The 24,908-nt window shown below is 67.5% G+C and overlaps 2 protein-coding genes across 6 annotated transcripts in view; one reads left to right on the top strand and one right to left on the bottom strand.

Moving 5' to 3' along the window:
* Positions 1-15,090, bottom strand: part of Nfic (nuclear factor I C) — a 47,713-nt gene extending 32,623 nt beyond the window's left edge. For 2 of the 5 annotated variants that reach the window (XM_046444165.2, XM_046444162.2), the window contains exons 1-2: positions 9,147-9,292; positions 1,773-2,304 (exon numbers count right to left, since the gene is read on the bottom strand). In XM_046444165.2, coding sequence (XP_046300121.1) covers positions 1,773-2,304; positions 9,147-9,176 — 562 coding nt within the window. In that variant the 5' untranslated portion in view covers positions 9,177-9,292. Of the gene's footprint in view, positions 1-1,772; positions 2,305-2,437; positions 2,724-9,146; positions 9,293-14,067; positions 14,095-14,993 lie in introns of those variants that run through there. The other 3 variants (XM_046444164.2, XM_046444163.1, XM_046444166.2) reach the window with 3 other exon arrangements.
* Smim44 (small integral membrane protein 44) overlaps positions 1-24,908 on the top strand; it is a 213,710-nt gene that overhangs the window by 51,727 nt on the left and 137,075 nt on the right. The gene's annotated exons all lie outside the window — the stretch shown is intronic.

The following is a 24,908-nucleotide window of genomic DNA, read 5'->3' on the forward strand; positions in this document are numbered from 1 at the left end:
CAGGCAGAGGGACTGCCAAGGGACAGGACTGGAGACCATGATGCCCAGGTGGCAAAGGGCACTGGGACCGTGGCCAGTGGGCACAGCCTGCGGCCCGTTCTCAGCCACGTGAGGGTCTCGCTGAGTGGCCACCCTGGTACCCGCTGCCTCTGTCTGTCTCGGCCCACAGGAGATGAGGCCCAGAGAGGGAGGGTGACTGGCCCCAGGTCACTCAGCCTGCAGGCGGCTGAGCGGCCCCTCTCACTCCGGGAGCCGGGCGCAGGCTGGGCCACTGGGGCAGGGATTCCCCTGGGGGGACAGGCTGGGCGCAGCCTTGACCTTCCACAGCCTCAGGGGAGGGAGGCTGACCAGACGGGGGCAAAGGCGTGGCCGCTGGACCAGGTGTCTGGGAGCCGGGCTCCGCTGGCTGCGGTGGGGGCCACGGGGGGAGGCGCCCAGATTGTGCTGACGCCGCAGAAAACTGGCTTCAAAATTTTATCAGCTCAGCGCAGAGGAGGAGGGGCGGGGCCGCGGGGGGAGTGGGGGGACAGGACCCCACGGCAATGAGAGGCCGCCAAGGCCGCCCGCCGGCCCTCCACAGCTGGCCACCTCGAGCGGCTCTCGGCCCCCACCCCACTTCACTTCCGGCCCCAGAGAAGTCGTCGCTGATCAGTGGGGGAGGCTGGGCAGGGGCTGGGGTCAAGGTCACCTCTGGGGAGCCCTGACCTGGTCTGTCCACTGCACTCCCCGACGACCAGACGCCCCCTGGTCCACCCCCTGCCTCGACACAGCTGGGTGTCCTGCTGTCGGGGAGGGGAAGGCGGGGACAGGGCAGGCCACACGTCGGGAGGCCAGGGCACTGTAGGGCTGGGTGGGGTCCCTGTGTCCTTGCTCACAGCCCGGGGCACGCAGCCCGCCCTCGTGCACCCAGCCCCACACGAGGACAGTCTCAGCCGACCCCCAGGCCGGCCAGTGCCCAGACTGCCACGCACATGGTCCTGTGGAATCCCCGCGGCGTCCCTGAGCTAGGGACCCTGAAGAGCTCCAGGGAAACAGGCTCCTGACCAGCAGCAGCAGGACCCAGCCCCTTGGGGACGGGCCTGCACACGCCCTCACACCTGTGCCCAGGCTGCCTGTCCACCGTGGCGCCCGGCGTCCACGGTGCCTGGCCATCCCACGGCCCCGGCTCAGCCACACCTCTTCCTCCGGAAGCTGCCACCGTCTCCCTGTCTCGCAGACTCTGCTGGCCTCGGCTGGGCATCTGCTGGTGGAGCCGGGGGGCACCGGCCACACAGAGCCACACAGAGCCCTGGCCCAGCCAGCGCCATGGCACCCAGCTGCCCACTCACACCGGGGATGGTGACCCCAGGGCTGCTGTGGGCGGCCTGAGTGGATAACAGGGGCCAAGACAGGCCCACGGTGCCCCGCCTTCTCCGGAGGCCCCAGGTGGCCTCTCCTCCTCCACACATGCCCCTGACCCTCCAGGACACAGCCATCAGAGACCTTGGGGCCACCACCGCTGTCTACCTCAGGCTGAGATCCGCAGCCCCCTCTGGGTCCCGCAGTGTCCGGCCAACTCCTCGGACTCTCCTGCTCCACATCTCCCCCAGGTCCCCAGGGCACTGGCCATGCCCTCTGCAGGCCGCCCCCTGCTGGGACCCCTGCCACTGTGGCCCTGGAGACCCCGGCGCCCCCCACCCTGGACCCCGCCCCTGGGCCCCGGCGCCCCTCCCACCCTGGACCCCGCCCCTGGGCCCCGGCGCCCCCCCCCCCGCCCCCGCCCCGCCGCTCACCTCGCTCGCGCACGAAGTAGGCCAGGTAGAGGTCTAGCTCCTTGACGGCCACGCCGATGTGGTGCGGCTGCACGCAGAGCACCGGGTGGCCGCACTGCGCCGCCTTCACCAGGCGCTCGCCGTCCGTGCTCTCCAGCGGGATGCCCTTGAACAGGATCACCATGACCAGGTCCAGCCGCCACACCTTGTCGGCCTGGCGCAGGCAGTCGATGCGCCGCATCTTGCCCTTCTGGTCGGGGTTGGAGAGCACGCAGCCCGGCGCCTTCTTGCCGGTGATGGCCAGCACGAAGTCCTCGCGGCACTCGGGCCGGATGTCCTTGCGCAGCTTGGCCAGCAGCCGCGACGCCCACTTCTGCTTCACCTCGGCCTTCTCGCCCAGCAGCTCGTCCTTCACCGCGCGCTCCTCGTCCTTGGACATGCGCTTCTCGTGCTTCTTGAAGTACTTGCGCTTCCGCGCCTGCAGGTTGAACCAGGTGTAGGCGAAGGCGCGCACGTGGGGCAGCAGCGCCTCGATGAACGGGTGGAACTCATCCTGCGGGAGAGGCCACCGGTCAGCGGGCCGCGCCTGCTCAGGGCCACCGAACCCTCGGCCCCCTGCCGGGCCTCCCCGGACCCCGGTCTCCCTCGGCTCAACCCGGGCTGAACCCCGATGGCAAAGGCCTCACCGGAACGCGGCCCAGGCCCCGGCTCCGCGGCCATCGCTCTGCACTTTTGCGCAAAATTATCCACACGCGAGATCTAGGCGAGGGACGTGGCCCTGGTCCAGTGGGACTTCACTGACAAAAGTGGACACTGGGCCTTTGTCCTGGGCTCTGGTCTGCAAGCCCCTGCCCCAGACTGCCCAGAGCAGGACCAAGCAAACCGGGTGCTCAGTGCTGCAGGGAACCAGGCTCCGCCTGGCCTCCCAGACCCCTGCTGGGCAGGCCCGGTGGGGACCACCGCTGCCAGTTGGGACATCAACAAGAGCACTGAGGACCGAGAGCCTGGCAGAAGCACAGGCCAAGGGGCCATGGAAGGGTGCGGGTTCCTGCCCAGCCCCACACCACAGAGGTCACACACAGAAGGGGAGACCCCGGGCAGGCCTTGACTGTCCCCCAGCCCGCCCCACACACCCACGTGCCCACGGGGAGCAGAGGCCAGGAGGCACCGAGACCTGCACCGAAGCTGCGCTTGTGCTCCGTCGCCCTGTCCCCCCATCTGGACGGGTCGCTGAGCAGGGCCCGGCCACCGGGGCCTGGCACCTGCTGACCTGTGACCTTCCGGGCAAACAGCCCCAGCCCCAGTGGGCCCTCCAGGACTGACCCCTGCCGGTGGGAGGGGCCCACTCCCCATTGTTCAGAGAGAAACACTGAGCGCAGGGAGTGCCCGCGCTGCGCCCTGGCCTTGCGGGGGACCCGAGGGGAGCTGGGAACTGCCTCCTGGCGCCTCACTGGGGCACAGATCCCACCGTTCCCCTGGGCCACCGAGCACCCCCTCCATGCTGGCCACTGTGGATCTTGCTGCCCGGAGGGCGCGCTGTCGTCGCGTTCCCGCGGCCTGACCTCAGGAGGGGGGAAACCCAGCTCTCCTGCCCAGAGCCGATGGGACCCGAGGCCCGGGGGCCGGAGACAGGAGCGGTCACAGCCTCTGGGCCCCAGGCTTTTGGCCAGCTGGGCTGGCTGGGCCCTGTCCACCTGCGGCCTGCTCTGTCTCCCCTGGGACTGCCTCGGCCACGGGGTGTTGGAGGGAGGGGACACGGGATTTTGCCTATCACCAAGTCTCCCAAAATAGCCGCGGCCTGGTGAGGCCAGGGCGGGGCAGGATGGGCCGGGCCGGTACCAGCTCAGCTCCCCTCCAATGTCCCCTAAAGTGTGAGTCACCGTGACAGCTGTGGCCGGGACTGGACCTCAGGGCCCTTTCCCACTGCCTCTCCTCCCCCAACCTGACCAGCTGAGGCCACCCACCCTGTCCCCATCCGCCCCTCAGGGTCTCCCGTGTCTGGATGCAGGAGACATGGGAGACCAGAGACGGGGAGCTCTTTGTCAGGGTCACACAGCTGGGACCAGAGCCCAGGCCACCTAGCCAGAGAAGAGGCGGGAGACTGCGGGGCCCCGGTCACTGGCCATGGAAGGCCCAGGAGGGCAGGAGGGCAGGAGGCCAGGGCAGCAGCATCCCTGCAGGCAGTGGCTTCCGCCCAGCCCGGTGCTCACTGGAGCCCTGCTGAGCCGCGCTGGCGGGCGGCTGGGGTAGGGGTCCGCGTCCCGTCCCTGGACCTTCCCTCTGGAGCCTCTCCCCCTGAGCCCCTCCCTGAGGTCCAGCTCTGCCCTCCCTGTCGAAGCCCCCCACTTTCCTGGGAGAGGTGCCAGGGAGGCGGGCAGGGGTGGGGCGCACGTCACAGGTGACCCCAGCTGGCCATGGAGTCAGGAAGACAAACACGCTGTAACTGGGTCAGGGACCGCTGCCCGGTCCTCCCTCGGCCTCTGTGGGAGTCAGACCAGGTGAGCAGCAGGGCCAGGCAGCGGAGGGACAGGGATGGACCTTTCCCAGAAACCCCAATTTGGCTGGAACTTGCTGGCCAGAGAACAGATGCTGGGAGGTGGACACTGGGGTCCAGGCCTTGCTGAGCGCCACCCCCATATTCCCCGGCAGCAAACTAGGATGTGAAGCTTCGTGTCCTGTCTCCACGCCTGCTGAGCCCGTATCCCGCACTCCTATGCATCCGTCAAAGCCTTAGTTCCAATGTCCTCTTCTCCAGGTAGACAGCTAGCTCAAGGTCAGGTGACTGGCGAGTGCAGTCTGCGTATCTGCAGCCTTGGACAATTCCTTCCCCCAAGCTCAGCGCATCAGAGCTCCTGACGCTGGACCCCACGAGGGAGGGAGGCATTGGGCTGCAGTTACTGGGGCCTCTGGGCGCCTGCCCCTGTGTGGTGCTGGGCACGGCTGTGGCCCCGCTCACTGGGATCCGGACGTGGGGCAGGGGTGGATGCTGAGCAGGTGGGTGACAATGTCCGGCCGAGCAGAGCGCTCTGAGGGCATCTGGAGGAATGGCGGGCAGGGAGCCCTAGGGGAGGGGTTAGGTGAGGAGCCCAGAAGGTCTCTTGCAGGAGAGGACACTTGAATGAAGACCTGAGGGATGGCAGTGGGGGAGGGGTTTTGAGGTGGAGGAAGCTGTGCAAAGTCCCTGGGGCACAACTGAGCCTGGAGGCACAGCAGGGGGCCAGGGGACTGTGGCTGGAGCAGGGGGAGGAGGGAGGTGGGAGGGGACAGGGGGTGGTGTAGGGTTTGGGGGCAACCAGGGAGAATCTGAGTGAGTCCAGAGAGTGGAGACCCCTGCCACAGTGGCCCTGGATCTCCGCCCACACACCCCTCAGTGTCCCTGGAGAAGCATGAGGCTGAGCCGAGGCTCAGGGAGGCGGAGTCTCTGCCGTGTCAGCTCTGGGGACAAGGCTCGCCTCTACCAAGAGGAGGCTGGGGTGTCAGAGCTGAAGTCTCCACCCAGCATCACACAGCCACAAGGTGCCCGGCTGGACCCGTCTCCCTATCCTGAGCCCCTGAGCACACCGCACGGCCCCTCGACCGCGGCTCCGGCCACCCGGGCTGCTCCTGTCCTCTCTGAACGCCATCGTCTGCCTGTCACTCCTCTGCATGCCCAGTGCACGGCTGTGTCCATCTGGGGGTCTGACAGAGAGACCAGAGGCCCCACAAGCGTGCTGGGCCACCCTGACCCTCCCACAGGGCCCAAAGCTGGGGTAGCGCCGAGCAGAGTGACAGAGTGCACACACTCTGTGGCACAGCAGAGTGGCGGACAGTGCTGAGGGGGGGAACCACTGTTAGCCCAGCAATGCCCCCGAGGGCTGCAGCTCTCATGTGGCACCTGCTGTCTGCCAGCACTGTCCTGGGAAGACCTGGGAGAGACTCATGTCCCTCCTGAAGTGGGTGTCCAGGCCCCGGAAGGCCAGACCCGCCCCCAGCCGGCAGAATCTGTCATTCACGCAAGAGGCATTTATTGAACACTGACTGTGTGCCAGACCCTGCACCAAACACCTCAAGTGTCCCTGCAGGCTGTCCTGCGGTGGAGGCAGCGGGTGAAACAGTCTGGGGCAGGTGGGGCCTAAGGTCACGTCCCCAGAGTTGAAACTGGGGACAAGGACAAGTGGATTCCATGCATCCTGAGCAAGACCTTCACATGCATCTGAAGGACACGCCGGGTCTGCCCCGCGCCCCCACCAGGGCTGCGTCCTGCACCAGGGCTGCGCAGGCTGCGGCGGGGCGTGCGGCTGGGGGAGGTGGCTGCTCCGCAGGGCGCCGACTGCGACTGCGGGGTCGGGGCGCCCGGGTGGGGGGCAGCCCGCGGGGCCTGCGGCCTCCAGCCGGCGGACACAGTGGTGTTTCCCATCCATTTAGTGCACGACAGGGAGGGAGGCGGCTCTGGCAGGAAGAGGGAGCGAGCGGGAGAGAACGCTGACTCGCCAGAATCCAGCTCGGTGATTTACAGGGAGCCGGCCCTGGCTCCAAGAGGCACCTCGCCCGCCGCAGAGAGGGGAGGGGAGGCGGGGGAGGCGCAGAGACAGGGGGACACAGGAGGTGGGGTGTCGGGGGGAGCTGGCCTCTGTGAGCCCCACCTGCCCAGGCCAAACAGCCAGATGGGCAGCAGCCCCAGATCCTGGCCCCACCACCATGCTGTGCCACCCTGGGCGGGCCCTGACCCTCTCTGAGTCTTGGCCCCTCTCCCAGCTGCGAGGTGCTGGGGCTCCCTGGTCCTGCGTGACCCCTGATGCCCCCTCCAGAACCCGCCCCGGGCTGGACCCAGGGCCTCCCGCCTCCCCATCTCCCCTGGCCCTCAGCAGGGGCCTGTAAGGAAGGCTTGGCCAACCTGACAGGCCCAGCCTCAGTGTCCACGCTGAGACATGGCCGTCAAAAGGTGGAGGCCAAGGGGGTGAGGGAGGGTGAATGAATGAGGGAGGGACGGCGGCCGAGGTGGCCCAGGCCCAGTGGGGCCAGGGAATCCTCTTGCTGGGCAGGGCAGCCAACAGGGATTTGGCCCCAAACCCGGAATAACTAACGTGGCGGTGGCGGCGGGCGGGAGGCCACCTCCCCGCCAGCAGGATTTATGGAAATAACGGCTCCGCAGTTCCTCTTAAGAGTAAAAGTGAAAAGGCACTTGAGTCACCGCCGACCGACCGGGACAGGCTCCCAGAATCCTCCAGGGCTGCCCGCTGCAGCCCCGCTCTCCCCCCCCCCCCGCAGGCCGGCCGGTGGCACACCGCGGGCTGGCACCAGGCACTGCCCCCCCCCCAAGGCCTGGGCTCCCCAGAAGGATCCGGGTCGGATCAGCTAAAAGGGAGCTATTTTAGGTTGGACTCAGGTTGTGAAATTAGCCACGTAGGAGACCCAGAGAGGACAGGAGGGAAGAGGGGGACAGGGAGGAGGGAAGAGAGACCCTGGTGGACAGAGACAGGCAGGGAGGGACCACTGTGAGGGACAGGAGAGGAAGCGGAGTCCCCCGTGGAGCCAGGGGCGCTCAGGTTGAGCCACCCGAAGGGAGCCGGCTGCAGGACTGCACTTGGACCACGGAGGTCCCAGAGGGGTCCCAGGCTCCTGTGCAGGGCAGGGTGACCAGGGGAGGGTCACAGGGGAGTCCCTGAAGTGGGGACCCCCGGCCCGGGCTCTCTCTTCCCCTGTGTCTCCCCATCTCTGCCCGGTCTCGGGCTCTTCACTCAGACCTGGATCCTTCGAGCCCCTCAGCTGTCCCCCTGGCTGACCCCACCCTGCTCCTGGGGAAACTGAGGCACGGTCGGCACAGCAAGTTCCTTGGGGCAAGGCAAGGCTAGGCTGTCCCCTCCCCCACGGCAGCGTGGACGCAGGCCTGTCCCTGGACCAGCCTGTCGGGGAATTCCACAGCAGCAGGCCCCGGAACAGCCTCCCCTGGTGGCCCTCCAGCCACCCCCTGCAGGGAGCCAGGGAGGGAAGGCAGAGGGTCAGGCACCACTGGGGCCACCTACTAAGTGCAGAGGCTTCAAAGCCTGCCCAAGGCCACACGCAGGCCCACCTCGGAACCCTCCCTCCGCCCTCCTGGGGGGGCTTCAAGGGGACACCTGCCCTGGCAGCCCTCCTGCCCAAAGCTGCTCAGGAAGGAAAAGGGGCAGGGGCTCACCAAGGTCACCAGGGATCACAGGACACCCCCTGGCCCAGCTCCCCCTTCACTGCGGGGACACCTGAGTGGCAGCTGGAGAGCCAGTGAGAACCACCCTGAAGGGGACTCCAGGCTCATGCATGGGGGACCTGGGCAGACACCTGAGAGTAGCCACGCTCCCTCCAGGGACCCCTGCAGCCTGCGCTGGCTCTCTGCTGCACCTGCCTCAGTCTCGTGACACCCGGGGAAACTGAGGCCGGCACCCCACTGGCCTAAAATCACACAGCAAAATTGGAGGGGGGTGCCCAGTTGGAAACCACGTGGTCCTGGGGGCCTCAGGAGGCCGTGGGGGGCCCGGAGTCCCCTGGGGAGTGGCCTGGGACAGGGCAGCCACCCCCTCCCCACACACACCCCCTGGGTCACTGCACAAGGCTCAGCCCAGGGCAGTCTGGGAGTGCGGCCCGGGGTGAGAAGCTGCTGCGGGAGGGGGCAGGGGCAGGTGCCGGGCTGGCGAGGGCGCGCAGCTCCGCAGTGCCAGGCCAGACCCCGCCGCCCGGCCGCCCGGCCTCCCGGCTGCTCCGGCCGCTCCGCTCTGGCAGCTCAATAATTCAGAATCGCTGCGGCGAAAATACCGGGAGGGTGCTGGGGGTGGGGCGGCGGGGCAGCCGGACGTCAGAGCACCCTCCCCGCCCCCGCGCTCCAACTTCGCGCGCCCCCTCCCCCTCCACGCACACGTGGGCCAATAATGGGGGGAAAGGCGCCCGAGGGCTGCGGTGGCGGGTCACCACTTGGGCCGGGGGAGGAGGGGACCACGCAGAGGGATGCTCTTCTCAGCACAGCTGGGGAGGCCCAGCGTCCAGCCGGGACCCCTGGGTTCCTCGGGAGGCGGCAGGCGCCTCGCGCACAGCCCAGCCTCCGCCGCGCCGGGGGCTCCCCCTCCCGACCTTCCCGAGCGCCGGGGGGCAGCGCGCCCCGAGTGGAGTGCAGGGAGGACGCGGCTGCAGCCCCAGCCCCGCGCCCAGGAGCGCGAGGGGTCCCGGGGGGCGGTGGGCGAGGCCGGGGTCTCTAGTAGGGGTCCAGGGTGGGGGTCTGGGCCTAATGGATCCTCCGATCCTCCACCGGACCCGGGCCCCGAGGAGGGGGCACCGGCCCGGGTGGCGGGAGGGACGCGCGCCTTTTTCGACCCGCCGCCGCCAGCTTCCAAACTCCCGGGCCGGGCCGCGGGGGCGCGGGGCCGGGGGCGCGGGCTGGGGGGCGCGTACCTGGGTCAGGCAGAGCGGGGACGAATACATCCCGGGCGCGGCGGGAGGCGCAGGGCGGCCGGAGCGGGCGCGCGGAACTTACTGAGTCATTTTTCCAGCCCCCCCCCCCGCGGCGCGCTCGGCTCGCCGCCTCCCGCGGCCGCCGCTCCTCCCTCCCTCGCTCCCTCTCTCCAGCGCCGCCTCCCTCGGTTCCCCGTCTCTGTCCGCGTCTCTTCCTTTCCTGCCCCCCCCCCGTCTCCCTGTCTCTGTCCCTCCCTCTGGCAGCCTGTCCTCTCCCTCCCCCCAATTTCTCTCTCCTCCCACCCCGAACCTCCCACTTCTCAACATCCAACTTTCAAAGAAACGAGGGAAAAAAGAGCGCGAGCGAGGAAAGACCCCCCCACGTCCCGCGAGCCCCCAGCGTTGCTAGAATTACCCGTCCCCACCCCGGGTCTGGGACCGCTGCCCGGGACCCACGGGCCCGACCGCAGCGGGTCCCCTGGGGCTGCCCACCGGGGTCAACTGGGAAGGTCGGGGCCGGGCTGGTGGTGGACCCCGAGGGGCAGAGGTGGAGGTCCAAGCGCCCCCCACTCCCCCCGCCCCGAGCTGGCCGGGAAGTTGCAGGAACGAGCCAAGGGGGGAGGGAAAGAATGAAGAAGTGACGTGCGCAGAGGCCGGCGGGAGCGCGCGTCTTTCGCCTTAAAGATGTACGACCGACAGGACGCACCGCAGGGTGCACGGCAGGGGGGGGCGTCCCAGGACACCCTCTCTCCCTCCTGCCCCCAGATCCAGACACGGGCTGCAGTTCCGGCGCTGGAGAGGCTTGGAAACGACGCCAGAAGAGCTTCCACTAATGGAGGGGCCTCCAGAAATCTGTTCCCGCTCAGCCAGTGCCAAAGGGGTGGGGGCAATTGGTCTCGCCCATATTTCTCCCCAGACCCAGGATGACGGTGGCCAAGCAGGACGCTGGCTTGCCAGATGAACCCTCAAGGCCTCATTCCCCAGCTCCAGCCCCAAAGGACAGCCCATTTCGCAGCCTGGGAAAAACGAGGCACAGAGAATGTGGACTTGGAACCAGGCCACCTGGCCCCAGAATCCACATTCTTAGAGCGCTGCAGCTCTCCCTCTGCAAGAGAGGCACAGGCCACGTCCCCAGAGTGGAGGCCCCCAGGGTGTGTAAGGCCAGCTGGGCCCTCCCCAGGCTCACACTCTAGAGGCTGCTGCATCCCTCATCCCCACCTCAGGTGTCCTCCTGCCAGGGGGCTCTGTCTGCACAAGAACAAACAGCATGACAGCCCTGGCCTTCTCAGAAGCCCACTCAGACCCCCTTGGAAAGCCTGCCCATTTGACTCAGCATTCTGAGCTGGAAGGGACCTTCTCCCCAGCCTGGGGCAGCTGCCCAAGCTCAGGGCCAGGTACCTGCAGCACTTCCCTGTGGCAGGGGAACCCGGGGAACACCAGCACCCGCTCAGGGTTGTGAGCCAGGAGGTAGCAGGACCCCACAGCCCCTCTTCCCTGGCCCCGGAGACTCCCCACTGCCTGGGGTGACTACTACCCAAACCATCCTGCACTCCATAAATGCTTTTCTTTTAAAATTCTCTGTGCAGCTGGGGAGAGGGGTGGCACTTAAAACCCCAGGATGATGGGGCCGGGTGTCTGGGGATCCAGATGCCAACCCAAGGCATATTTTATTAAAATGTGCCGCGAGCACATACAAGGTAAACCCTCGAATGCACCCAGAAGCTGAAGTCCCCAGCTCCCCTGCAGCCTCGCCCGCAGCCTGCGTCTGGCAGGGTGGGTCCCCCTCCTGCAGGAGGGCTCCTTTTGAAGGTAAAGTTTGGGGTACACAGATGGCCCTTGGGAAGCCTCAGCTTCCTCATCTCAGGACACGCCTCAGGCTGGACTGCTGTAGACATGTTAATACTCCTGCCCAAGGGTGGGGGCGGCTGCAGGTGGGAGAGGCTCCTGCCGCGTCCACAGCTGCCCACCTCCTCACTCGCTCACTGGTGCAGGGTCGCTGCTGCCTGGTGAGTCTCCTCTGGACAGCAGCTTAACTGTTCCCTGCCTCAGTTTCCCCCTCTGTGAAATGGGGTGATGACCTGCCCCTCTGGGCTAGGGATAAACCAGCCAGTGCCCAGCCTGTGGTGGTTTCCTAAGAAAGCAACTGGTTGATCTGGACCTCGGTGGAGGGACAGGAGTGGGCACATGAGATACCAAAATGTGGCTCATCTGTTGAAAAATGAAAATGCCTTCTCCCCTCCCCACCCCTGCACTCTCCTGTAACTGTCCCACAAAGAAGGTCACCCCCAACAGTAATGCTCGCACGCCAGCCTTCAGGCTCTGCCTCCATGCCCATCTCTGGTGATTCTGCTGAGGCACTGAGGCCACGGCAGGACGCAGCCGGGGGGCGGGGGGAGCAGGGCTCCTCCATGGGCCACTCAGGGCCCAGCCAAGAAGCGACCCAAAGCCTCACGTCCCCAGCACTGCGGGCATTTGTGGGGGGCCATTCTGGGTGCCACAGGGCATGGAGCAGTATCCCTGGCCACTGCTCAGGCCAGGAGCACCTCTTCCCCAGATGGACCACCAGAAACGTCCCCAGACATTGTCAAGTGCACTCTTGGGCAGAGACATCCCTGGTACAGACTCAGCAAGAAAGTCAAAAACCTCAGTTAGAATTTTTTTTTTCTTAACTACACTCAGCCCACCAAATGCACAGGGTCCTTTATAAAAACACAAGTGTGTCCCTTCTGCAGATGCCAGGGTCCCTACACGAACATGCACACACCCTTCACTGAGGATGCAGGTGTGTCCTTGAAGTAAACATGCGTGTGCCATTTATACGAATGCACACTCGTGGGCTTGGGCTCGTCGCCGAGCTGGTGGAACCTGGCCTGGCTCTAGGTTAGGGCTCCCCTCCAGCACCCCAGCCTCACAGGGGTCCTCCTGAGACCTGAGCCTGCTCCCCGGCAACTGCTCACACCCAGATGTGTGGCAGGTGGGTCTAAACCTGGGGACATTAACACAAAGACCTCCAGCTTGACTTTGGATACTTTGGATCCTCTTCAGATGACTCCAAGGGCTCGGGTAGTAAAGAAACAAACACCGAGGGCCACTCACAGAGCAGCAGAGACCCTGGGGACCCTCACAGTGGTCCCATGGGGCACACCCTGCCAGGTGTGCACCTGCTGACCCCACCACCTCACCCAACCCTCGCAAGGGTCCATGGGAGTTGCGTCTTTCAGAGGAGGAATGTCAGGGTCTTCAGTCACGAGAGGTCAAGGTGGGATGTGACACTGGGCCGATACACACACGCACACACAGACACACGCACATCGCGGGCTCAGAGAGACAGGAGACCCCACCTGACACAGTCAGGCAGACACACAGACTCATGGCTGAACAGACCCCCCTCTGGGAGCAAGGTCTCCAGACCTGGCCTCAAACCCCACCCAGAGCAGAGCCCTGCAGGCCCCCCAGATCCCCGCAGGACACAGGCACACAATGGCCTCACAATGCCCCACAGCACAGCTCCGCTCAACCACAGGGGGACAGAACTGCCCCCCACCACACCAGCAGCCACAGACACACACCACAGTCACACTCCACAGGACCACACACTCCTGTGAGCACACACCCCCCACCGTGGACCCCCGTGGTGTTCACACAGGCAGGGGCAGGTCACACCCTCACCAGCACACACCTCTGTCCCCCAGGATGACCGCCACCTCCTCCCCCTGGGCCTTGCAGGGACACCCAGGGGCAGGGGAGGGGTCGAGGGTGGGGACAAGTGTGGGTGCTGCGCCTGTGTGCATCCATCTCCAGGTGTGAGCAGGAGTCTGTGTGTACCTGCGTGTGTGCAGCTCTGTGTGCACACCGGGGGGGCATACCTGGGCTCTGAATATGCTACACACATGGGCACGAGGGGGGTGCAGCCTGGGTGTGTCTGGCTGGGACCCTGGGGTGTGTGTGTGTGTGTGTGTGTGTGTGTGTGTGTCTCAGTGTGCCCTGGCAGGGCTAGTTTTCTCCCCTTCCCAAACCAATCCCCAATGGGATGGGGTTTCAAAGAAAAAAAAGCAGAGACTCTGGCCTGGCCTTGAGGCTTTTATATTTAGAAAATTATATAAAAACGCGCCGGTGGGGGCAGCGTGGATTCCCCCGAGGCCGGAAGAACTCAGCGACCGCTCTGCTTCTGGTCCAACCCGGGGCCAGGGTGCAGGCAGGCCTGGGGGTGGCCCCCGCGCCACTCGGCTCTCCCCAGCATAGGGGTCTAAGGGCTCTCCTCGGCCATCCCCGGGGCCTGTCCTAGCCCCACACCTCGGCAACCGCCCTCCCCCAGGGACCTCCACAGCCGCAGAGGGAGGGAGGAAACCCCGCCGCCCCGCCCCCTCGGGGCAGGTCCCCGCGCACGCGCAGCCCCTGGGTGATCGCGTCCCGGCGCCACCTCGCGCCGGAACCTCAAGCCAGGACCACCTTGGGCCCAGCGGATGGGGGACCCTGAGGCTGGGGGAGGTTAAGGGGTCGTAAAGGGGTGAGATGAGGGAAAGCACTCTGCAAAGGCAGAGGAAGGGCCTGCCCCGCCCCCAGCAGCCCCGGCTCCAGGAAAAAAGGAACTGGGGAAGGGGGGCCATCCCCGGGGACACTCAGCGCCCAAGTCACACGCACACAGCGACACCCTACAGTCTCCTGGGACGCAGCCACACGACAGTTTCCCACTCACCAACAATACTCCCATCCCACAACCGCCACACACACACACACACACAGACACAGACACACCACGGTCACCCAGGGACACATGGCCCCAGGGACACACACAGTTTCACAAGAGCGTCCCGCTGGGACGCCCAGCACAGTCGCCGAGTTACCCAGACGCACAGGCTGTCCCATAGCCACACAAAGCTCTGACACACACAGGCAACACAAAACACACGTGGATACGCACACATGGATGCATAAAGCAGAGGACGCGTCGCGACCCGCGGACCCACGGACAGGTACCGGACCACTCAGCCGCACAGACCGCGGACGCTCCCACGGATTCGCGGGCTGGCGGGTTCAGGAGCCCAGGAGCCCCCCAGGCACCCCTCGAGATACAACGCTACGGAGCCCGCGGACAGGACACCGGGATCCCCAAGTGCAGCCTCTGCCGCTCCCGGCCTGGGGTGCGCCTGCCGAGGACCCAGGGATCCCCCGGGGCTGGGACCCCACGCGCGCCGCAGCGGGACCCGGGTCAGCAGGGGGCGGGGTCCGGGCGGCGCGAGGGCAGGCCCAGCGGCTGGCCCTGCGCGGCGCCGAGCACGGCCGCCCGCCCGGCTCCAAGTTCAAGGCGCCCGGCAGCGGCCGCGGCGCGCTCTCCGCCCCTCTCCGCAGCGGCCATTTTCCGCTAGCTGGCGCGCCGCGCTCGCCCGGGCCGGGGCACCCCGCTGAAGCCGCCGCGACCCCCGGCCCGCACGGCCCGGACCCGCACCCCCTCCTCCGCCCCGGCTACCCCGGGGCTGCGCGCTGGAGGGTCGTGCACCAGGGCCGCGCCCTCCGCCTCGGGTCTGGCCCGGGAGGGGGCGGGGGGCCGGCGGGGGGGGGCCTTCTCCCCGGAGCCCCGCCCTCCCCGCCAACTCCGCGGCGCCCGCGAAGGGCCCCCCACTTGGGGTCCCCCGCTGCTCCCCGCGAGCCAGCTCCGCCCCCTGCGGGGGAATCGGCGGGTGGGGGGTCCGGCGGCGACGGGCAAGCGGAGAGGGGGTCCCCGCATCGAGCCGCTCCTCCGGGAGGCCCCTGCCTCCTGCCCCCCCAGACCTTGCAACTTTCGCCCGGAGCCCACGCACCACCCCAAAAAGTCCCCGGGCGAAAACGAAAGTGGGGGCGGCGACGTACCATGGCGCTGCTGCGAGGAGGCGAGGCCGGCGCCGGAGCGAGCGCGCTCGGTCCCCGGCGAGGGGGGGCCGGAGGCGGCGGGAGGAGGCGGCGAGGGAGGGCGCGCGGGGGAGGGCGCGAGCGCGCGAGGGAGGGGGCGCGCCGCGCCCGCCCCCCCGGCCCGCAGGACCCTCCCCTCGGCCCGCCCTCCCCCCGGTCCCGCGCGCCGCCCGCGCTCAGGCTGCTCCCCGCGCCGGCTCCGGCTGTGGCGGCTGGTGCTGTGGCTGCATCCCGGGCCCGGCCCGGCCAGCGCCGAGGGAGGCCCAGCGAGCGGCCGCCGCGGCGGGTCGTGGGGCCCCGGCCCGGTTCGCTGCGGAGAGAGGATCCACCTTCGCGCGGCGCGCGCGCGCTCGCTCACACACACACACACTCGCGGGGGACGGGGACACACGCGGCCGGCCTCCGCGACTCCGACACGGACACACACCGCGCGCTCGGTGCCTGAAGCGTGTTACATACACAGCCCAGGGTGTCACCCAGACACCGGGGACCGGGCTCACAGCCCGCGGGATGTCGCGGACACGCACCTCCTACAGGATTCCGCGAACACAGACGCACGCCCTCAGGCTGCGGGTTGTCACCTAGGGACTCACAGACTGACAGTCACAGAGACACTCAGACCTAGACTTGACCCCCGCACCGACCCCAGGCCCCTCCCCCAGCTGCCCGGGCCCTGGAGCGCAGGTGTCCCGGAGACACAGTCACACACAGGCACGGCGGGTACGGACGGGGACACAGACAGACTTGGACACCAAGGGCGACAGACCTGGAGGCGGGGGTCCCCTGGGGGTCCCGCAGGGGCTCCAGGCGGGGGCGGGGGGCGAGCGCCGCGGCCCGGTGGGTGTGGGGGGGGCGGGCGCCCCCTCCCGGGTCAGGATTAATGGCGAGGCCTCCGCAGCGGGGGCGGGGCCGGGCCGAGGCGGGTCAGCACCCCGCCCCTGCCGCGCGGGCCGCCGCGGGCCGGGAAGCGCTGCCGCAGCGCCCCCCCAGCGCTCTCCCGCAGCCCCCCCTCCTCGGGCAGCCGCAGAGCAGGCGCCGCCCCCTCCCCCAGCTCTGCGTCTGGCGCAGTGAGCGAGGTGCGTGGGGTCCAGCTCCCGCCGAGAGTTGGACAGGCGGCTGCCGTGGTCGCCCTCGGGTCTGGCTTTCCCTGCCTACCCACGACCCCAGCCGTACCCCCCCTGGGGCTCCGGTTTGGGGGGGACCCTTTGTGGAAGCAGATCCCTGCTCTCCTGGCGGGACTCTGGGGTGGGGTGCGGGAGGAGAACCAGGCCCGGACAGCCCGGCGACAGCTTTGCCGAGTCGGGGGACTCCTGGAAGTTGATCCTAGGTGCAGCTTGGGGGCTGGGCGCCGTCAGGCCACTGCGCCCACAGCAGCTCTGCCTACCCAGTAGTTGCTCAATAAGTATCGGCCACGTGGTCAGTAGCCATCCACCAGGAAGCCCTGGCCGCGACGGCTCTTGAGACGCTGAGGTGTCCTCGTGGCGCCTGGACATTCTGCCCCCTTTCCAGAAGGAATGTCTGAGGCTTGAGAGGTCAACTCCTATCCGGGGGGCGACCCCAACGCCAGGAACCTGAGGACCCTGGCCCTGACCTTTCTCCTGGTTTCTGTCTGGCGGCTGGGGGGGGGCAGGGCTGCTCACTGGAGACCCCTCCCGCTGCTGTCCCCAGTGGGCCTCCGCTGACCCCCTGTCTTGCCTGTGGAACTTGGTACCTGGAAGAGGAGAGCGGACAAAGGGGAGGGAAGACCAGTTGTCAGGGGCAGGGCTCAGGGTCCATGGGGCAGTAATGGGGACACAGAGCCGCTGTCCCAGGCCTCCACTGACTGTCCCCTTGCCTTCTCCATGAGGTCACCTTGGGCCTGACAAGCACCTGGGTGCTTGCTGTGAGTTCACGCCCTCATGCCTCTCGGCAGCTCAGCGCCCGTGTGCCCATCTCAGGGACACGGAGACCGGCTCTCAGAGAGGTCAGGCACTTGCCTGAGGTCAGCTAGCAGGAAGTGGTGGTCGGAGGGCACCAGGTTGGGCGTCTTTGGGATCTGAATAGGCTCAGAATCTGCACCCCCACCCCAAAAATCAGGCCCTGGTTTCTCCCTCTTCCCTTTTTGATTTTTTTTGTATGGGGGATTGAACCTGGGGCCTGACCGCCGCGCCCCGCCCAGCCCTGTTTTGTATTTGAGACAGGGCCTCGCTGAGCTGCTTAGCACCTCTCCATCGCTGAGGCTGGCTTTGACCTGGCGAGCCTCCTGCCTCAGCCTCCCCAGCCGCTGGGATGACAGGCGTGGCCACTGCGCCTGGCGAGTTAAAGCATGGATGGTCAGCACGCCCATGAGAGAGGCCCAGCCTCACCAGAGATCCGAAAACGTGGGACGTTCCATCCCCCTCCCCCTGACCCCCTGTGTCTCCCTCCCTGTCTCAGGACCCACCTTCCATCAGACAGAGGAGGAAACCAGGCTGCCCCTTCAACCCTTGGACGTGAGTGTCCAAGCTGGTTGGCCACCAGCTCTGTCTCACATGGTGAGGGACGCAGCCAGCTGCGTTTGTGCCCCTGCAGCGGGCCCAAACTAACATGGATCGAAAATATTTGACAAGAACCGCGTCTGTTCCAAGCATGCGCTTTCCCTCGCCACTGGACGGGACAGTACAGGGTGCCGTGTACGGTCTGTTGGGTGGGCCCCCGGCGAGCCCAGGGACAGCCTGGCTGTGGGAAGAGTGAGCAGGTTGCAAATACTGCAGCTCTGTGCTCAGGGGACAGGGCCATCCCCAGCTTGGGCGTCCAGGGGCAAGAGGACGGGAGCCAGTTCCCAAAAGATGCCCAGGGACCGTGCATGGGAGGAGGAGTCCCCTCGTCCTTACACTGGGTTCGCCCTTCTCCCACCCTGGGATATTCCCAGGAGGCAAAATGACCAGCCAACGTGTAAGGTCCAGCCCTACAAGAGCCTGAGAAAGGGGGACAAGATTCAGAACGCACAGTGCTCTGGCACTCATCAAAGTCAGCAAAGATGTTTAAACTGATAAAACCCCATGCTGGTGAGGATGTGGTGAAACGGGCATTTTCAAAACTGCTTAGAGGTAAGTGTGGGCATGGGCTGGCGAAGCCGTTTGACATGCGTGGCACAGGCGAAGGCAGGCCCAGACGGCACTGTCCAGCTCCCAAGAGTCTTCCCTAAACTTGGAAAAGGCAAGGATGCCCTGAAGATGTTCATTGTCATAGACTCAGAAATTGAAATGAATCCGTGTTCTCTGTTTGAAAACGGTCCCTCTGCGCTGTTCAGTCACCTGACCACGCCTTATGAAGACCTGGGCCGTGGACACAGTGTTCCTGTTGACACTCCATGTCCCTCTGTGTTGTGTGCGTTAAGAGGGACTTTTTTTAAAAACCTCCAAGAGTCAGTTTTGACCCTGTTAAGAGAGCTCTGAGCTGTGGTAACGGGGTGGTGCCTGGGGGTCGTCACAGCCTTAAAAACCCGCGCAGGTCCAATAAGGAGAAGGCAGAAAACATCAAAATGTGAGAAGGCTCATCACAAAAGGCAGAGCGCAGGCGGTCAGCAGGAACGTGAGAGGCCCAGCCTCACCAGAGGCCGAGAAGATGTGCGACGAGATCCCAGCGGGGCCTCCGCTTACTCCCCTCTCACTGGCCGCGTGTTAAAAGTGTCCACCGACGTCGTGTCGGAGCTGTGGGTGCCCAAAGGGCCTCCACACACGACCACTTTGAAAACGGACGATGACCCCAGCACTGGCCATTCTCAGGCCTCGTGACACAGCCTCTCCTCACCTGCCCCGGAAGCCCTTCCCTGGATGGTCCTCAGGGAGCCGCAGAAGGCCAGCCCAGCTGACCGGGAGCCCATCTGGAGGGAGGGAGAAGTGCACTGTGGGAAGCTCGCCAGCCAGGGCCACCGGCCTCGGCCTCGGGGGAGCAAAGAGCTGGCCCAGCCTGGCCACGGATCGCGCGGTCGCCGGCCTGTGCCCGACGCGCAGTTGAGACTCGTGATTTCTAACCAGGAGAGGACGACCCGGGCCGGCCACTCAGGGAGAGCCACGCAGCAGGACCGGAGCAGCACTCGGGGTGCCCACCTGGTGCTGTCGGGTGCCCCGATCACCCCATAGCGCATTTCCAGGTCGGCTCACAGGGTCACCGGCCTCAGCACCTAGAGCCCAGTCCCTAGGTGACATCCTCACGATGGCAGTGGGCCGAGCCCAGCGGCCGTGGCAGGAGAGGGTGCATCTTGCTCCTGCGCAGCTGCCCCCGAGGCCAGAGCCGAGCTGGGGTCCTGCAGGCAGCAGGTTGGATCCCCGCAGAGGGCCGCGGGCAGCGTCCACAGGTTGTCCGGGGCACATAGTAGGTGCTCAGTAAGAACTGCCAAGGAGCCGAGGCCCAGGGCAGCCACGGCCTCAGAAGTCCTCCCGGGTGCCGGGGATGGAGCCCAGGGCCTCGCACACGGTGCCCGGCCACGGGCCCCAGCCTCACTTCCCAGAAGACGCACGTGGATGTGGCTGGGCCCCCTGTGTCCTGGGCGCGGACGCTGTACCCTGGGGACCGAGCACGGAGACGTGGTGGCCTTTGATTGATGCCTTTGCCTTTAAAGGGTCCCACACAAGTGTTCCCCAGGGCAGCTCCCGTGGCCACTGCCGCGGAGGAACGAGGACCCCAAATGCCGAATCTGACGTTCGCCCAGGAGGGACCCAGCGAGCCGCCCCGGGGCGCCCCGGCACCCTCAGGAGGCGCTCGACCCCATCTGCAGAGGCGGCCCCCACGGGCCCCGCAGCACCGGTCACTTGCTGGTCATTTGCTGACCGTCCTGTGTGCTGCTGGCCCCATGGGTCAGTGCAGGCTCCCAGGTCCACGCGGAGCAGCGGGAGGACCATGTGCCCTGATGCTCGGTCACTTCTTCACTAGGGAGACTGTGGGGTCCCCCGGGTCCAGGCCCCAGAACTTGTCCCCTTGGTGCTGGCCACGTCCACGCTGCAGGTCTGCCACCGTAGTGCTTCACCTTCCGAGGACGGTGGGCGCCCCAGTTCTCAACCATCCCGGGCTGTCCTCCGGGAGGCCGGGAGGCCCAGCCTTTGCACACTTGCCTGGGGGACTGTCCTCTGGGAGCCTGGGGCACGGAGAGGCCAGCGCGTCTGGTAGGAGCCTCCTGGGCCACGAGCTGTGGCCTCCCTTGGGCGAAGACCCAGGAGGACGAGGCCAGATCCTGCGCTGGAGCCTGGCACGGGCTCCTGGGGAAGGTGCTAGACAGACAGGGAAAATGAGGCCCAGAGAGGTTGAGGACTTGCCCGGTGCCACACAGGAGGTGGTCAGCTGGGGACTTGGGTCTCAGAGCTCGTCTCTCTCTGAACCCAGAAGGCCTCACCTTCCAGTCCCACCTCCAGAGAAGAGGCAGGGAGGAGACAGGGTGGGAGCGAGGACACGCTGGTGTGGCACGTGGTTCTCCTGCTCAGCTCCCCCCGGCCTCCGTAGGGAGCGACTATGACTGATGGGGGCAGGGGGTCCTCCAGCCACTGCCACCAACCTGGTGCTTCCTGGTGACCTCCCCACTCGTCCTGATCCTGGGAGGCCAGCAGTAGCGTCACCGAGTCCGTGTTATAGAAGAGGAGCTCGAGGCCCCAGTGGCCTGAGCCTAACAGCAGTCCTTTCCCACTGGAGCAGAAGTTTCCGGAGCCAGTGGAGGAGGGTGGAGTTTCCCGAGCTCAGAGCGGGCACATCCTTGCTCCCCCCCCTCTGCTCTGGCCTGGCTGGGGTCGGTCTCCTCAGGGCATCTGCCAACCTTCGCCCGGCATGGGGCTGGCACAAACGGATCCGGGATCCGCAGGGAGGGTGCCCTTGGAGCTCCCTTTGAGGGAAGTCCTGTCATCGTCGTCGTCATGCGTGCCTCCTGCATCTGGCCAGGCTGCTCCCGCTGGGTGGCACCGCCAGTCTTTCTCACTTTGACACAGGGTCTCCCTCGGTGGCCCTGCTGGCCTCGACCTTGCCGTCCTCCTGCCTCAGCCTCCTCAGGAGGCGAGATCGAGGTCGTGCCCACTGTTGACTCTTACGGTTGTCTTGTTGCTGGGGGTGGAACCAGGGCCTCGCCCAGGCTGGACGGGCACTGCGCCCAGCTCGGGGGAGGGGGGCAGACCTCTTCACACCGCCTCTGGAGAGTCAGCAAGAAACCCCCGGGGCACAAAATGTCGACGTTCCAACAAGGACGGGCTGAGATAGCTGGGCACCTTCGGCCTCAGCTCTGGGACCACAGCCTGGTCCCAGGGGCTCCCGACTGGGTGGGGAGCTGTGGAGGCCCAAGGCTGAGGCCAGGCCTCCACACAGGCCTCCGAGGGAAGAGGGCTGCCCCTCTCTTCTAGGAGCACAGGGCTGGGTCCAGGGCCCTTCCTCCCCGCCTCCCCTCCCTGCCCAGGCCCGCACAGCCCCCTTCCTGCCCCCAGCTGTCCCTGCGCCGGGCTGGACTCCGTGGGGAACCTCCCCTCCCCCGCCCCCGGGAGGAATCGCCTGGCAGCGGCCCACGTCCCGCCCTCGCCCTGCGGTCCCTGCCAAGCCTGACGTGGCCAAACGGGACCCGCAGAGGGTGGCGGCCTCGCCCAGCCCGGCGCCTTGCCTCAGTTTCCCCGTGGGGAGGCCCCGGGGGCGGGCCGGTCCCGGAGGCTCGGCTCACAGCCCGCCCACCCTAGCGTCTGCTGGGCTCTGGTGCCAGGAGAGGCCCAGCCAACGGGAGGGGTCCCGGTCCCTGTCCTGGGCCTGTCCTCCAGCCGGGGAGGACCAGGGCCCGACATGTCTGTGCCACCGACTCTGTCTCACGGGGTCCCCAGGGCTCCCCCTCTGGGGCTCAGCCTCTGTCCCCGGCTCCAGCAAGACGGTGCCCACGGGCCCCGGGAGGGGCAGGGGAGGGGGAGGCCCCGGCTGCAGCTCTGGGACAGGGACCTCGGTAATCAGAGGGACTTTTTGTGAAGCCGTTTGTCAGCATTTATTGAGCACCTGCTGCGTGCCAGGCACTGGGGACGGGGTCAGGGTGTGGAGGCCCAGTGCTGGGTGGTGGCTAGAACTGAGGGAGGACAGGGAGGCCCGGGGCTCTGGGAGGCAGGGCCTGGGGCACGAGGAGCCTGCGGCTGGAGCTGGGGAGAGCGGGGGCCGGGCAGGTCAGGCAGGGCCCTGTGGGCTGCAGGGAGGACCTGGGCTCTGACCCAGGGACCACGGAGGGACCACGGAGGGAGGCAGCAGGAGGGAGGCTGGCGCGGGCGGGTGCTCCCAGGCGCCCTCTGGCGGCTGCGGGAGGACGGGCAGCGGGAGGCAAGATGGCAGGGGGACCAGGCAGAGGGGCTGAGCCATGCAGGCCGCCTGGCCACCTCCCCTCAGCCCGGCCCCCCGCCAGGCGTCCTCACAGCCTGTCTGAGGAGGCCGGGGCTCCGGAGGCGAGGCTCGCTCCCACCCGCTCACATCTCTGTCCTGCCGGCCTCCTGCTGCCCTCGGACGCCCTCGCTGTGGCCACAGGCCCCGCATGGCCTGCCTGTCCCCTCCTGCCCCCTCTCCTCTGCCTCGCCCCCAGCACGCCAGGCTTGTCTGTCCCCAGGGCCGGCAGGGGCTGTCCTCTAGGCTGGAGGCTCCGCTTCTCGGTGCCCCTTGGTGCCGTCCACCCTCGCCCTCGGCGCCCACACGCGGCAGGTGCTCAACAACTGGCCATCGAGACGCCCCCTGGACGTGCAGGCGTGACCTGGCCCCGACCGGGTGGGGACAAGGCGGAAGGAGGCAGGTCGGGCAGGGAGCTCTGGGCCAGGGGAGCTGGCTGGACTCTGTGGGGACCAGGGGACCCACCCCGCGCCCGTCTCTGGGCCCGTCGGGTTTTGTCCTGGGAGAGCTGTGACCCACTGGGGCCTCCCGTTGGCGGGGACAGGTCCAGCTGGGCCTTTCATCCCACGGCCACCTGGCGTGGACCCGTCAGTGGTCCTGGTGCCCGGCCGAGCTGCTGCTTCCTTCTTGGCGGCACCCTCGGGGCCAGGGCCGTGGCACTGCCCGGGCATGCCAGCGTGCCAGTCCCAGGTTGTGCAACCGGGCATGCCCTGGGCCCCTCTGCCAGCTACTGTGGCACAGCCAGCCTGGTGACTACCCACCCTGCCGCAGGGGTGCTCTGGGTCACGCCCTGCCGGGCACCTGGGCCGGGCACCTGGGGCGGCAGGAGCTGGATCCACCCCAGGCTGTGTGACCCTGGCAGGCCTCCGCCCCTCTCTGAGCTCGAATGCCTCCTGCACTAAACAGGAGCTTCCCGTGGTGACCAAGCCACGGGGCAGAGGTCCAGCCCAGGGCGGCTCTTCCCCCATCGGGACGTGGCCACCTCTGGGGACATCATCTGTCATTATTGCAGAGGGTCTGGAGCTGCTGCTGGTGTCCACACGCCGTGTCCTCCACAGCAGGGTATTGTCCTCTCACGCAGGGGACCCGGCCCAGCGCCCACAGCTCCGCAGACAGGACGGCCACTCGTACCGCTGAGTAGACTGGCCGCCCGCTGCTGGCCCAAGGCCCTCAGACGTCCTGGTGATGGGGTGGGGGACGCTGCCCGCCGGGTCCACTCCTACCTCGGGCGGCTTCCTGCCCACCTCCCAGGTGTGTGGACTGAGGCACCCGTGTCCCCCACCTGGAGCCCAGGGCCAGCTCGGCCCACGCTGCGGAGCCCGTCCTGCCCGGGCTGAGTGTCCTCGGTCCTGGGTCCACTGCTCTGGTCTCTCCACCCGGCTGTGGGGTCTGGAGGGCACGGCCATCCCGCCACCGTGCAGTGGGGTGGCCTAGGCCCCGCGCTTGCCTGGACCCACTGGGAGGCCCAGCCGTCCCCAGCCTGGACCCTGAGTGCCGCGTGGGGACGTGTGCCTGCGGTGGAGACGGACTCACTTCCTCTCCTGAGGGCCAGCGGCACCGTGGCCCGGCATCGCGCGGCCTGGGGTGAGGGGCCTCGGCTGCAGCTCCGACGCCCGGGATGCGGAGGTGGCAGCCCGGCCCCCCCCCACGGGGCTCGGCCTCGGGCAGCACGCAGGCTCCACGGCTGACCCGTCCCAAGCACAGGGGCCGCTGCCCGCCCGTCGCCCAGGCCCCCGGGAGAGGGTCGAGGTCAGAGGGACTCGGCTCCTCGCGCTCCCTGGAACCTCCCTCTCCGTCTTCCAAACAGCGAGGAAGACCCCAGCCCTGGGGGGCTCTGGGGGGAGGCCGGCCACCTCCCGCCGCTTTGGACACATTCCGTGTCCTTAAGGGACCCACGAGCCTCCGCCCTGGCCTCTGCCCCCGGCCTCCGTTCAGGCCGTGGCTTTGCCTCTCAGGACCCTGAGGCCATGGCCCGTGCCTCGGTTTCCCGTCTATACGTTGGGGATGGTCACTGGCCTGTGGCTGTCCCTGTGAGTGACCCTGGGGACCCTGCACCCCTCGTTGTCCTCTTTCAGGGCAGTCAGCCCCACCCTGCCGGCTGCCCCCGAGGGCTCCGCGCACAGTGGGTCTCCTGGCCTTTCCCCTCTGCCCTCCGAACCCCAGCCTTGGTGGGGACAGCAGCAGGCAGCTGGGCATGGCATGGCAGCCGGGGACGCAGCAGGTGGACCAACCCGGGCAGAGCAGGCTGGACGCCAGCCGGGCCATCCAGTGGGCAGCTTGGGGTGGTGGCCCTCCCTGGGGACAGGCCTGGCTGGGGACAGGGGCTCTGCCTCCCGGGCGGGGCGGCAGGAGGGCGGGGGACGCTCGGGATGCGGGACAGGAAGCGGCTGCTGGTGGAGACGGGGCTTGATTTCCGGCAGCGCCGTGGGTTAGTGGGGGAGGGTCTGGTCCCTGTGCCACCCCCACCCGGTGCCACCCTGTGCCACACCAGTCCCGGGGAAGCAGATGTTCCCCTGACGCCACGGTCCCCACCGCCCGCCT

Source organism: Marmota monax, unplaced genomic scaffold (assembly GCF_021218885.2).
Source record: "Marmota monax isolate L192 unplaced genomic scaffold, Marmota_monax_Labrador192_F-V1.1 WCK01_AAM20220418_F8-fsc00102, whole genome shotgun sequence".
NCBI lineage: Eukaryota > Metazoa > Chordata > Mammalia > Rodentia > Sciuridae > Marmota > Marmota monax.